The sequence below is a fragment of the Zosterops lateralis genome, assembly GCF_965231275.1.
Source record: "Zosterops lateralis genome assembly, chromosome: 4".
Classification (NCBI taxonomy): Eukaryota; Metazoa; Chordata; class Aves; order Passeriformes; family Zosteropidae; genus Zosterops; species Zosterops lateralis.
Genome location: NC_139765.1, coordinates 52,511,041 through 52,524,253, shown reverse-complemented (window position 1 = coordinate 52,524,253; position 13,213 = coordinate 52,511,041). Strand labels below are relative to the sequence as shown.

Genomic DNA, 13,213 nt, shown 5'->3' with positions numbered 1-13,213 from the left:
CCCTGAAACAAAGAGGTTCTGTGTTCTTCTCTTTAAACTTCTACATGGTTGAATCTTTGTACAAGTTCATTCAACCTTTTTCCTCAGGTAAACGTCCCACTGCAACAACACAATCGTTATCTGTTGAACACATGAGTGAAACACAAGATAGGAATCAAGGAGCTGGTAAAAAAATGCTTTCAAAATTTTTAATGTCTAAAAAGTTCCAGGAGTGGAAAATTACTAAAATAGAATAAAATTATTTAATCAAAAATGCCTTTTCCCTTTACAATAATTTTCTTTAAAAAACCAGAACTTTTAGAGGCACCATTTTTATTCCCTTGCATTGCTTTAGGAAGACCTTAATGTCTAGAACAAAGCAGAAAAAGCTGTGTGGCTCCTAGGAGGAAGATAAAAAGGCTTTGTTTTCTTGATCTACTAAACACTACATGAACCCAGTGTTCCAACAGCCTTTGGTCAGGCAATTCACAAAATATTCCTGTCCAGCCCTGGTAACACTGACAAATAAACCTCTGCTTCATGGCTTCAATACTCTCCAGGCTGGGTTCACCAGTCACCTGGAATCCGGGGCCCCTCTCTGAGTGATGGTTGTGGATCTTAAAATCAGTGGGTGACAAATGGAGGTAAGCAGAGGAGTCGCTGTTTTTGCGGATACATCTTCCATTCTTCTTGCACAGGACTTTGCTGCAGAGCTTGGCTGCTGAGGTCACATTAATGACATAATGTCCTAAAGGTCCATCAATGTACCGCTTCACCGTCAGGCAGCTCTCCTGTGAATAATATGAGATCATTACATATTTCTCAGGATCTAGCACTATGTCCAAGTTTATTATGTCTAAAAAGTACTAAACTGTTCTTCCTAAAGCAATCCATTGAGATAAATCTGGTTGGACTTACACACTGGAGTGATCTATTTGGTTTAAATGAGTTTATTTCCATGTGTAAGATTAGAAAAGTATTGACCTCGACTATAGTTTCTATTTGAGGGCCTGGCAGGAAGATATAATGTGATACTAGGGAGGAGTCCCAGGAAGCAGAAAGAGAGTTCATATGGTTCATATCTGAGACTAATTGGCTCCTTAAGTAGAGATTCCTGGTAACTGCTGACTAGGAGAAGTGCATGGGACTGACAGGTTTCAAAGCACAAATTAAATCACCACTCTGGCCCTGATCACTCCAATACATTCAGTTTACCAGGAGCCACATAATTTTCATAAACCAGCACAGAAGTTGCTGGAATTACAACTAGAAAGTTCCCATTCAGGTTTCCTGGTTCCTCTGACCAAGTCAGTGGTCTTTACCAGAGACTTCAGGAGTAGGAGAGCAGACTGCATGAAAAACAGAGTGAGCACCAAAGTCCAGGTTTAGGAATGGGGCCTATCCTGTCCTGCTTCCTGGGAAACTCTGGTGCTGCCTCCCATCTCCTCAAGAAGGTTTATTTATGAAAGTCTAAAGAACCTGGGAGAAGTAACTAGGGCTTGTCTTGTGACATTATTTTCCATGTAACATTTCAACATTAGCAACTGGAGAAAATACCTCACCTCCAGCCTCCATTTCTTCCCAGTAGAACTGGACAACTGCTGCAGTTACAAAGTAGAGAACTGTAAAACAAGCTGGGCTTATATTTGTATGCCTTTTTTCTTTTTTTTTGGTTTTTTTTTTTGTTGTTTTTTTTTGTTTGTTTTTTGGGGTTTTTTTGGTTTTTTTGTTTGTTTGTTTGTTTTTGGGTTTTTTGGGGTTTTTTTGTTTGTTTTTTTTTGTTTGTTTGGTTTTTTTTGAAACATGTCTTTCTCCTCACCTGGACTCATTATTCCACTGAGCTACAAACGAACCTGGCTAAAGCAATGTGCTCTGGAGCAACGGGACTTTTCAGCCTAACAGAATTAATAAGACCTGACAGTAGTGCTGAGCCATCATTCTCAGTTGTTGGCTGATGACACTGATAAAGGTAGATAGGTGCTTTGGAGGGTGTGGTGTCAGACAAGAGCTATTGAGGTGATTGAGGTGATTCCTAAGAACTGGTAAGGTGATAGGACCCACCTTTGAGCTGGCATATTGCATACTGCCCCAGAGAACAACTCCAGCTGCTCCCAAAGCTGCGCTTTCCCCGATGGTATTGACCAGATCTCTCTGAAAAAAAGTCCAAATCCACACATGAGTAAAACAAATATACAAAAGTAAAAGTAAAAAAGCAGTGGGATATGGGCATCACTTCCATTTTTTTCCCCAGAGACAACATAGGTCCTGTGGTATAGTCTTCACAATAAAATCACCATTTAGTTTAGAAAGCTATTCTGTGTCTCTACAAAGCTTTGCATGGGTGCTTACTAAATAATGAAATCTTTATAGTTTATTCACAAGGGCTCCTCCAACCAAGCCAGTGGAGTCAGAATTTAATGATCTGTTTTATCCACTAGTCTTTGAATGATTACCAAGATACCAACCTACCTAGGTAACATTTTTGGCACGTGATTTTCAGTATGATCACACATCACTGGATCACCCTTACAGTGTCTAGTTGAAGTTGATGGCTTTAGACAAGGGTCTAACTTGTGCTGCTTTAGCCATGCCAACAGAGTTACAGGGCTGCTGTTTCTACCAGCATGAGTGCCACTAGTCCAAGAAACATATCTTTGAAAAATGAACCTTTCTCCCTGTTACAAGTGCCAAGTGGGAGGAAAACCCCAAATGCACACACATTTGCATATTGATTTAACCATGTCCACTTTTAGAATTGAACCAATAAGGAGCTGAGTTGTAGCAATAACAATAATATAACTCTACCAGAGCAGCTTGAGTGTTGAACAGGAGTCACCAGAGCCTTGCCAATAGCATGGCAATGTATCTTGTAAGTGTCTTAAAACCATTCTCTGAGATTATGAATATTGTATCTAGAAAAATGAAATTAAATCTTCAAAAATAGGAGGGAACTTCTTCCCCCAGATTTCAAGGCATAATCACTTATATCTAAAATCATTTCTGCCCACAATAATTGATTAAAAAGTAATTCCTGATCAGGATTTGTAATGACAGACATTACAATATTACTCAATTTGACAAAGAGAAAATTCATTTAAAGATACACTTATGGTCTTTTATACAGTCTTTGCCACTCTTTAACTAGAGAATAATCAAAAATATGAGCCAAATTATCTCTGTATGGTGGTGGCAGATTTAGAAAGGCAAAATTACAGAGTAGAAGAACCACGTTATTATTAATTACTACTAAATAACATATTCCCCTGTGTAATTGGGCCTGTTGATTTATCAATGCATAGTTATGGAATTTCCATTCCTGAAACACTTGTGGCCTGAGATATATTTAAAAAAAAAAAAAAAAAAAAAAAAAAAAAAAAAAAAAAAAAAAAAAACCACCACAAATAAATGTTGTGGGAAAGGGAGAATCCACTGAAGAGTTGAAGACAATTACAGAGAATTCAAAGTGACCAGAGGCTTTGATCCTTAACTAAAGGTTGGAAACCTGCAAAAATCTGGAAGAGCAGTGCTGCCTACTGGCTCTTAGTGAAAAGTTCAGAGTGATTTAAAGTATGACTGGCCTTGCCTGAAGCTCATGCTGCTGCTGATCACCCAAACAGTCTTTTAGAGATTGTCATTACTCTGTTTGATGCCATTTCACTTTGCAACAACTCAATTGAGGTCCAAAGAAGAGAAAGAGAAATAAGTGGGAACCTGACTACAGCTCATGATAAATTTGTGTTAGTAATTAGGCAACCTGCCCACAAGCAAAGTTCCTCACTGTCATTTCTAGGCATAGTTATGTCTGTTACTGAATGAATGTGTCAGGTTCAGTACCTCAAAAACCATCAACACACAGAGGGTCTTCCCCAAATGACCTGTGGACAGGAGTTTGCGCCCTCACTTTCATTTTTGCTCTCTGATGGCTTATTCTTTTTGGTCTGATGATTCCTTAACTCTTTTCTGGTGCCTGACACAGGGTGCTGGATTCATCCTGAGTAGGTTGGGAAGAGAACAGAACCCATAGCTTCTGCACCAGAGGCAGTGCTCTGACCAGTGGATGGTCATACATTGAAGGAAGCACTACCCCCTACTTCCTCCTCCTCCACCACAGACAGGGTTAGAAAAGAAATCTCATTCTTCATGTGGGTATTTTGAGAAAAGGAAAGATATGTGCATTTCCTAATAGCTGAGACTGGCAAATTTGGGCCAGAGATAAGGAGAAGCCTCCCTGAAGAACTGAGTGAGGCACATGAATTCGACCAGAAGCCTCAGACACAGCAGTCTTGCTTTTGGGACTGAACCAAGTGCCCCTTCTCACACAGCATAGCTTGACATTGGTGGGGGCTCACTGGCATGGCTCTTCTTTGAGAGCATAATAATGACCTCATATGGAAGAAAACATGCAACTTAAAAAAAATTAGATATTTTAAATATGAATATCTTAGCATTTGTCTAGCTGGGGTATCCTAATTTGTTCTTTGTATCAGACTTTGGCGACTGGTATTTGTCCAAATGCTTAACAAGTCAATTTGTTTAACAAGATTAACTTGATTAACAAGGCTCAGAAGACCCTCTTCCCTTGTGATGCTCATTTTTGTTCAGGCTTTTGGGGGCAGTGTGCAACTACCTAAGGTTCTCAAGACTAGGCTGGGCTACCCCCAAATGGACTATCCCGTGATTTGGCAGGTAGGAGGAGGCTCTAGTGTCTGTCAATATTTCTTTGTATTTAGATCACCCAAGTCATTGCACTGGATCTTAAAATAATAGGAGGTGACTAAACCGTCAGTTTTGGAGCCTGAGATGAAACAAGACAGTCAGTTCTAGTTACATACTGCAGAAAGAAAAATAAGTATATCTGTAATCTTGAAGATCTTTAGCTACAGACAAGAGTTTTCTATGTTCAGCAATAGTAGTTCAAGCCTGGCATGGTTGCAGGGGTTGGTCTCTATACACATCTGGTCATCAGAGAAGATTATTTGTAGGGGAACAACAGGATTGCTATCCATTATTAATAATTTGTCAGTTGTCATCCTGCTTTATTAATAATTTCAGCCATCCAGTCAGGAAGCACAGATGCTACTGTGTGACTTCCCTCTCCCACACGCTTAGCAGTGAATTGTCTAAGCAGAAAGTTCCTAAATACCCTACAGATGGCAAATTGCTTATACACATTTCTAGCAAATATAAAAACCTTTCATAATGATTTGGATCCCAATTCAGAATTTATAAATTGTTTCTAAGATAAAAAGCAGGATTAATTTCTCAGACGCCTTATGCACAACTCACCTGATTTCCAGATGCAGTCAGGGTGAAAGGTACAGCACACACAGGTACAGCATCTGTCTGAGACCTGACCTGGCCTTTCATCCTTCTGAAGTCTTGATAGACCTGTGTCTCTCCCTCAGTGACTCTGACTCACAACCATTTTTTCTGACTCCCCTGGGTAATTTCACATAAGTCCTTTGTACAGAAGGGCTTGTACAAGTCTTGAATGTCAGTAGTGTTTGCGTTGGAATAGAAAGTACAGCTCTTGTACAGCTTGAGCAAGAGCAAGGCTGTGATTGTCCTGGCCCAGTCCCTGCCAGACATCAGGTAACTATCCCATCTGCCTCCTGTCCCTATTTTTCTGTGGCCATTTAGCCTCGATGTCATTGTCCTGGGAACTTTTCCTTTTCACTTTCATGCACATTGTTTCTGGAGCTCAGAGGTTTCATGCCTTGTTTGTAACCTTGTGAGCATCACTTAGGGGCATGGCATGGGTCAAATGAGAACCTCCAACCTAGTCTAAAACCCAAACATACAAAACCACATTTAAATTACCTAGGGCTATGAAAGAATATAAGAACATTATTTTCTGGATCATTTCCATGCAGAAGGTTTTTAAATACAACTGTGCAAGTTCCTGTCAGACCCCAAGCTGTTCTCATAGATGATGTGTATAGTCTGGACACGTTAAGCCCTGTCCTATGTTGAGGACTCTGCCTACGCTGTCCTTATTAGAAAATATGTAGTGGAGCATAATCTGAATATGTTTCTCTGGCTATGCAAAGATCTTTCCTGCTGCAGAGTTGTAAAGCAATCTTTTAAGCATCCAAAAGTAAATGGCTTCATGCAAATGGACAAGAGGCTGGTGAATTAAAGACTGTAACGTGAGAGAAGCATCACTCCAAATTACTACTGTACTGTTCAGAAAATAGCTTAAGGTAAAACAGTAACTATGTTCCATCACAGATTTTGAATTCATACATAATTGGGTTTGTGTGGCATGCTAGTTTTCACAGCTTTCAGTAACATTCATGGTATTTTTATATTGATCAAGGGACCAATTAATTTTATAAAAAATTATTATTACAGACTGCATTTGAAGAATTCTTATGTATCTCCTAGCCAGAGTTCTTCAGTGAAGGTGTTCCAGATGACAGAATGCCTGTATTAACCCCAGTAACTCCTTTCCTTCAGGACTAGACTGGCCTATCTGCCCATGATTTCTGAGTCAGCTAACATCTGTGATTTCCACAGAGAAAACAGCTCCAGAGAGTTCCTTGTTGCTGAAAATGAACCAGACCAAATTCCTAATTACTTCTACAGTTTGCTTCCCAGGAGCAGCCTGAAAGTACCATTTGCTTCCTGGGGTCAGCCTGAAACATTTTTCAGGCTCTCAGGGATCTGCTGCACCTCCTCAGCTCCAGCTCCAGCTCCAGGCTGAAGCCCCCACAGCCTGTGGTTCACTAGACTGAACTTTGCCTTTTCCCTTGCCACTTCTCTCCCTTTATCTGTTCTGGTTTGAGTCAAGAACTTGTCTCAGGCAGCATTAGAAGGAATCTCTCATGCAGCTCTCCATAAAATAAAGGGAGGGAGCACCCCAAATGCCCTTTGTCATCAAGGAGATATTTCCATGAGTTTCCTGTCCCAGATTTTCTCCTTTCTTATGGAATTGATAGAAACCAAAGAAAAATTTTTGGCACTTGAGGCAACTATTAGAGAACTGAATAAGTGTCTGTGCATCTCTATTATATGCATAAACAAAGTCAGAGCAACAATCATCATTACATATCCAGAAAGTCTGAGATTTGCACATACACAATTTACCATCAGTGTTGTGGCCACTACATATTTACTGAACTTGATCACTGGTTGATGGAACATTGCGTGACTCAAAAACTGGGTTTCTTTGAAAAAAAGGACTCCACAGTTTAGCACTAAATGTTAGACATGAAGATGTTGTACTTCTGAAAAGTGAGACAGATGGCCAATGCTCATCATGCAGGAGTTAGGAACTGCAGGACAGATTACTTTACTTGACTAGTTTATTTCTATACTGAATGGATTTACATTTGCATAAAGAAACAAAAAAGCCCTGAGGCTTCTTTCTCATGGAAGTTTATCTTTCCACTGCACTTATTAATTTTAAACTTCACAAAATCTGTCAAGCTCATTTCACAAGCTGCCCTGAAGAATAAAAATATCAGAATGAATTACTTCCTTAAGGAATATATTTCTTTATACTTTCTTTCTAAATTACCTTCATTAAAAATATGCAATGTTATCTCACAGAGGTAGACCAAACCACTGCTATATTAACCCTTGAAAGGCATAGAGTTTTGTACTGTGACTACAGTACTTCCTCTCAGAGGGCTGCCTTAAATATCAAAAAACAAAGGTCTAAGTGCTTTTATACAGGAAAAGCTTTTAGAACATATTTTTTCTAAGAGGCTATTTCTAATTGCTAAATTTTGAAAGAAGTCTGTCTGCTTACCTCTGTTAAAACATGGAAAGTATAGGCATAAAATGGTCTGGAGTAAACAAACACAGGCAAAACATAGTCTCTTCTAGCAATTGAGGCAACACGTATTGCCTCTTTAACCCGATAGTGAACAAATTTTAGTGCATTTGGGCTTGACTTCAGTATATAGTCCAGGTATATAGAAGGGTAGAGAGCAGTGCTTTCCTTCCACAGCCAGAGTAGGAGGTCATTGCGGAAAGACTCAATGGGTGGGCATTTCCCTGTGTACGTTTGGGGGTGTTCTTTGTAATCATAATTGTAGCAGTCTGGGTAAAGATAGTAACCCCACAAACCATTTGGTCTCATATGCTCTGCCAGAAGGATGGTATTATTCATAAAACTCCTGCCAGCATTTTCAAATTCCTCTTTAGCCACTTTCCTAATTTTGTCCTCTGACCACCAAGGATGCCGTCTCCTAACAATCTCGAGAGATTTATTTCTATAAATGCTTTTATTGCCCCAGTTCCTGTCCCACTGGGGCCTCCAGTTTTCCCAGTCAATGACTGCAAGTCCCTGAAATTTCTTCATGGGTATGCAATAGTCAATGTCAGACTTCGCTTTGCTAAGGTGTTTGATAAGACTTTCGTTCTGGGGCACCCCTCCATTGACAGGATCTCCATTATCTGAGTAGTAGGGATAGTATCCCAAGTGAGTGTGATAGAAGATGGTCACGTTGGATCCGCTCAGAGTCTCATTGATGTTGGATGCAATGTCAAACACGCCGAGGTCCAGGTCCACCTTGTAGCGCAGCCGGCACTGCTCGGTGGGCGCGTTCCAGACCACCATGAAGGGCTTGTGCAGGACCAGGGGGGCCCGCGCCGGCTTTGGCAGGTGGGCACTGGCCAGGGAAAGCACTGCCATCACTGCCAGCTGCTGCACACCTACAGCCATCGTGGGGCTGCTCTCTGGGAAATTGTTGTGAAGTGCCCTTAAAAACAAAACCAGGATAAGAGGTTAGAAGGGCAGCATGGAGGCAAATTTGTTGATAAGAGAATGTCTTTTGGTTTGATTTGCTTTTGATAGCATTAAACTCAGCGCAAAGAGAGAAAAATGCAAAACTGATCTTGTAAAATTAACACTAATTTCAATTGCTTTGAAAATCTTTTTGATAGACTACACTGTCTGAAAACTTCACTTCCTTTTCACTCAGACTCCGTATAGACTTGACTCAGGACTTTCTTCAACATTTATTTGCTCCCTCACATCTACAAAACTGGATAATTAAGTAATAACCTATAATGATAGTATAAAAAAAGAATGTGCACTCATTTGAAATTTTAGCTTCCAAATAAGCTCTGCTATGGTCAGTCTGACTTGCCTAGAAGATCATCACAGTGAAGCTACAGCCTTTTCATTTGCATCTGTATATTCAAATGGTCAGAATAAGAGAGGTAATGTAAACAAAAGGCCGACACTTCTACCTCACACAGATTAATGAAGACAACTCAGAAATGCTGCAATTTTCAGGATATAAAAACATTGTTATCTACCCTGAACTTCATTTTCATTTTGCAGGCTAGAAGAAGGGTACTACTAATGACTTAGTGGTCTAAGCTACTTATTTTGGAGACAAATTAAATATCTGTATTTTAAAGAAGATAAATTTGTCAAGCAGATGTGAACTAGCTGAAAGACATGCTGCATCTTTGAAAAAGGGGCTAGTTTGTAGAAAAGTGGGGTATTCATATAAATTTTTCCTTTCAGGGTCTGATGTTCTCCCTGATAGTCACACTGGCTTGGGGCTGCAGTAGTCTGAGAGCTGCCAGAGCTGGACACACCCCTACTTTGCACCACATAGGGCAGCTCTTCATCCACTGTCCATAAGTGGCTGCTCCAAAATCTGTCTCTGCTCCAGTCTCGTCACCTAGAAGCACAACTCAGCTCTGTCCTGGGTTGGCTATTCAGGTTTCTTCGCTGATCTTTTTGGGATACAGAAATCATTAAAAAGGTTTCTCTGTGAATATATTTAGTTTATCATCTCAGTTGTTATTTTCTATCATTCACCGTTTTAGGCACAAGTTAAATCACTGCAATCAGTGTGTGCCATTGCAGGTTCCATTCATGCACCAGACGTGAATTTTGAATGTCCTGAAACTGGAAGTTTCCTTATTTCTACATCCATTTTAGTGATTTCTTTCCTTGCCTGTAAAGTCTAGCTTTACTCAGTCCCAGAAAAGCATTGAGTTCCCTCACCTGTGGTCTGATATGCGAGCACCTTCCCAAGATGAGAAGGAAGCAATTTTCATGGAACAGTGGCTGGGGCAGGGAGTGAAGAGCAGGACTGCAAGAAGCCAAAATGCAGGATACCCCAGGAGCAAGCCCTCTCTACCAAGCTAGAGAGTTATGCTCCATTGTTTCCTCACCCACTCTCTGAATGCTTGTTCTGTAGACCTAAATATAGATTTAGCACCCAAGTATTAAAATTTTGTTCATAATCCTCTAGAGGACAACATCCTTGAGTGAAATGGGCCATTGCCACCAAGCCAACACTATTTAAAAGCCTGCCTGCTGAAAAAGAGTGGAAGATTATTTTCACTCCAGTGATCTGTTGGAAGGAAGTTTTATGCTTGCAGCTGGTATATTTTTCTCCATTTTCCTGCAGTCTTGCATAATCATCTAAGCAATGCCATGGCCTGAGAAAAACAAACAAACAAGCAAACAAACCAGCCACAAAACTTGCCTTTCCCTTCCTGTTTTATACAAACTGAGGAATGTACTACAGTACTCTGCATTTCTTCTTTGAGGTAGCAAATGATCTTACTACATTGGTAAGTGATTTTTCATGATTTGGATTGGATTGCTTTGCAGTACACTTGAACAAATCCATAAGATAAACACCAGTTTTCTCCAGAAGTGGTAGCTCAGATGAAATGGGAAGAGCACCAGGAAAAAGGAAAAGACCTTTAGTGAATTTCTGTGTAAGCAAAGATCTGGGAAAAGATTCCAGCTTCCTATTCCCACAGTCCAAATGCCTTGTGTTACTGTGTACATAATAACATTTTATTAAATATTAATGACTAATACAGTATAATTCTTGTCTAGATCTGAGAGCCCTAGAACACAGCAGATAATAAATCATAACAGAGTTAGGTCATGAGATAATATTGCAGGGTAATTTTAAGTTATGTATTTTTAGTTCTTGGGCAATTCTTGTTGCCTGACAAGATTTTAAAGTCCTTGACAAGACGTTTAGTACCAGAGCAGTTGAAGTTGGAAAGGACCTCTGGAGGTCACCTGCTTCACCACCAGAGCTGGTCATTCAGGACAAAACATCACAAGTGACAAAATAAAAATATTTATCTTAGGAAATGTCAAATCATTCTCAAGATTTGGATAGACCAGATCTTTGAAATTGTGAAGAAGGCTAGACACGTTGCTCAACTCTAGACATGCAGATTTCTGCACCTGCAAGAAGAATCCCACAAAAAAATAGGCAGAAATCTGTCTAATTCTGCTCAAGCTGTTTAGAAGTTAGGATCTGGTCGAGGACAGTCATTCAGGATCCTCTAGTGAATACTTGAAACCTCCGAAAGTTGCTGTAAATTCCTTATTTAAAGCTATATAGAATTAGCCAACCAGCTATCTCTATTAATCTAAATTAGATGCTAAGTGCAGAGATAACATGCCTACCTTTTAGATGGCTAAAGCATCTCACTTTTCGTGCTATTTTTTATTCCACACAGGAGCCATTACCATATACACAGTTCCTTAAAGGAGTGATAATTAGAAGAAAAATCATAATTTGAAAAAGTTCCAATATAGTTGCATTAATCTGCAATTAATTCTGATGTTAATTGAAGATGGGAATTTAATTACAGATACTTCTTTTAAAAGTCTTCTGAAGGCAAGGGAAACAAGTTTTCAAAGAAGCAGACAAGCCTATAGTTCTGCATGATGAGGAAATAAATTATCTGTTGTTTCAAAATGCATGAAGGAAACTCTAAACAAGAACAAAACATCTTTTATTACAATTTCCATTGCTCTGTCTTTGGACTTCATCCTTTTTACTCTCATGCATGGGCACTAATTGGACTGCTTTAATCCCTGTTTTTAATGAGCACAGACACTAACGATTCCTCTCTGAAGCTCATTATCAACTTTGGTTCAAATTCTCCCTTTTTTTCTTTTTTTTTTAAATTCAATGACACATTGTCATGGTCAGTTTAACTTCTCAAACATGCAGATAGCTTTCTGTGGTGCTGCCGTGTTTTTAGAGCAGAATATGCTCTCAGAGTTTCTGCTCTATATTCTAAAAACAAAAATGAATTCTTCATAGTGAATGAAATGGAGTCTGATCACCAATCTCGTGAAGATGATGAGGTTTTTTTACTGTATTCAGGAAATTCTGGATCACTGTGTTTTCACTGCACAAGCTACGTGTCATTATATGTAGTTTTCTATTTGCCTCAGTTTCTGTTGTGCAGTTTAGGATGAAGCAGGTTGTAGCTGGACTTCAATATATCCTGTAGTAAGTTTGAATTTTGCCATTTCTTGAGTAGGAAAGATCAGTTCAATTCTGCGTATTCCTCTCATAATTTTTGTAAAAATTGCAAACATTTACTTTTCCCAAGCAACTGCTGTTAACTTAGTCCAACCTGTACTAAACTGTGTTTATGAGTCAGAATTCCACTCTATTTTGATTTCCAAATAGTTGAAAACAACTGAACTAGACATCTTAATTGCACACTTCGACAACAAAAGATACCACTTAAAATTCATAATAATATAGATTTCCATGCTAAAGGAACCTATTTGCCCACCATGTGTTCCAATACAGGTCAATGGTGTTCTCTAGATGGACAGTTCTTCTTCTCTAATGGTTTTTATTGATTATCCCAGCAATTTTTGCATTGCAAGACACAACATTTCAGCTGCTGCATATTATGATTTTTATGTTGGTCATATAACAAGACAACACAACTTCATAACAGCCAGAAAATTCATCCTCTCATTTTATATTCATCTATGTGCTGACTTGAAGTATAGTCCATACAATTAGCTATAACATAATTGGTTTAATCTGTTAACTATCTGTCACGCTGAACATCTGTCATTGAACTCAATAATTACTTCAAAATTCAGAAACAAACTTTGAAAAAAAAGTCTGTAGTTCCTACGGTAACAGCCACTTACAATTTCCTCATAAGCAGTATATGATTAACATAATTTAAAATCCAAGATAAGAAAGAGTATAGTTAACTCACAGAGGAAAGGTGATTTTTCCAACAAAAGAGTCATGTTTTGTGATCTAAACCAGATTTACAACATTTTTCCAAGTTTGTTTTCAGCCTCTCATACATGCTACTGACTCCTGCCTTGAAACTGCTGAGCATTCTTCACACTTTGTTTCGTGGCAAACACATTCTTCCTACAAATAGTATTTCTCATATTTGTAGGAAGATATTTTTCTAGGAAAATTCAATGACAAAAAGGGAAAAAATGAAACTAAAT

At 39.1% G+C, this 13,213-nt stretch overlaps 1 protein-coding gene across 1 annotated transcript; it reads right to left on the bottom strand.

The window, feature by feature from the left end:
• Window positions 1-341: 341 nt before the first annotated feature.
• Window positions 342-8,653, bottom strand: LOC310909055 (hyaluronidase-1-like; the record flags this gene model as incomplete). The annotated part of the gene is made up of 3 exons (XM_083860618.1): window positions 342-770; window positions 2,041-2,130; window positions 7,736-8,653. 3 exons carry the CDS (start codon window positions 8,651-8,653, stop codon window positions 342-344), a joined length of 1,437 nt encoding a protein of 478 aa, XP_083716744.1.
• Between the last annotated feature and the right edge of the window lie 4,560 nt (window positions 8,654-13,213).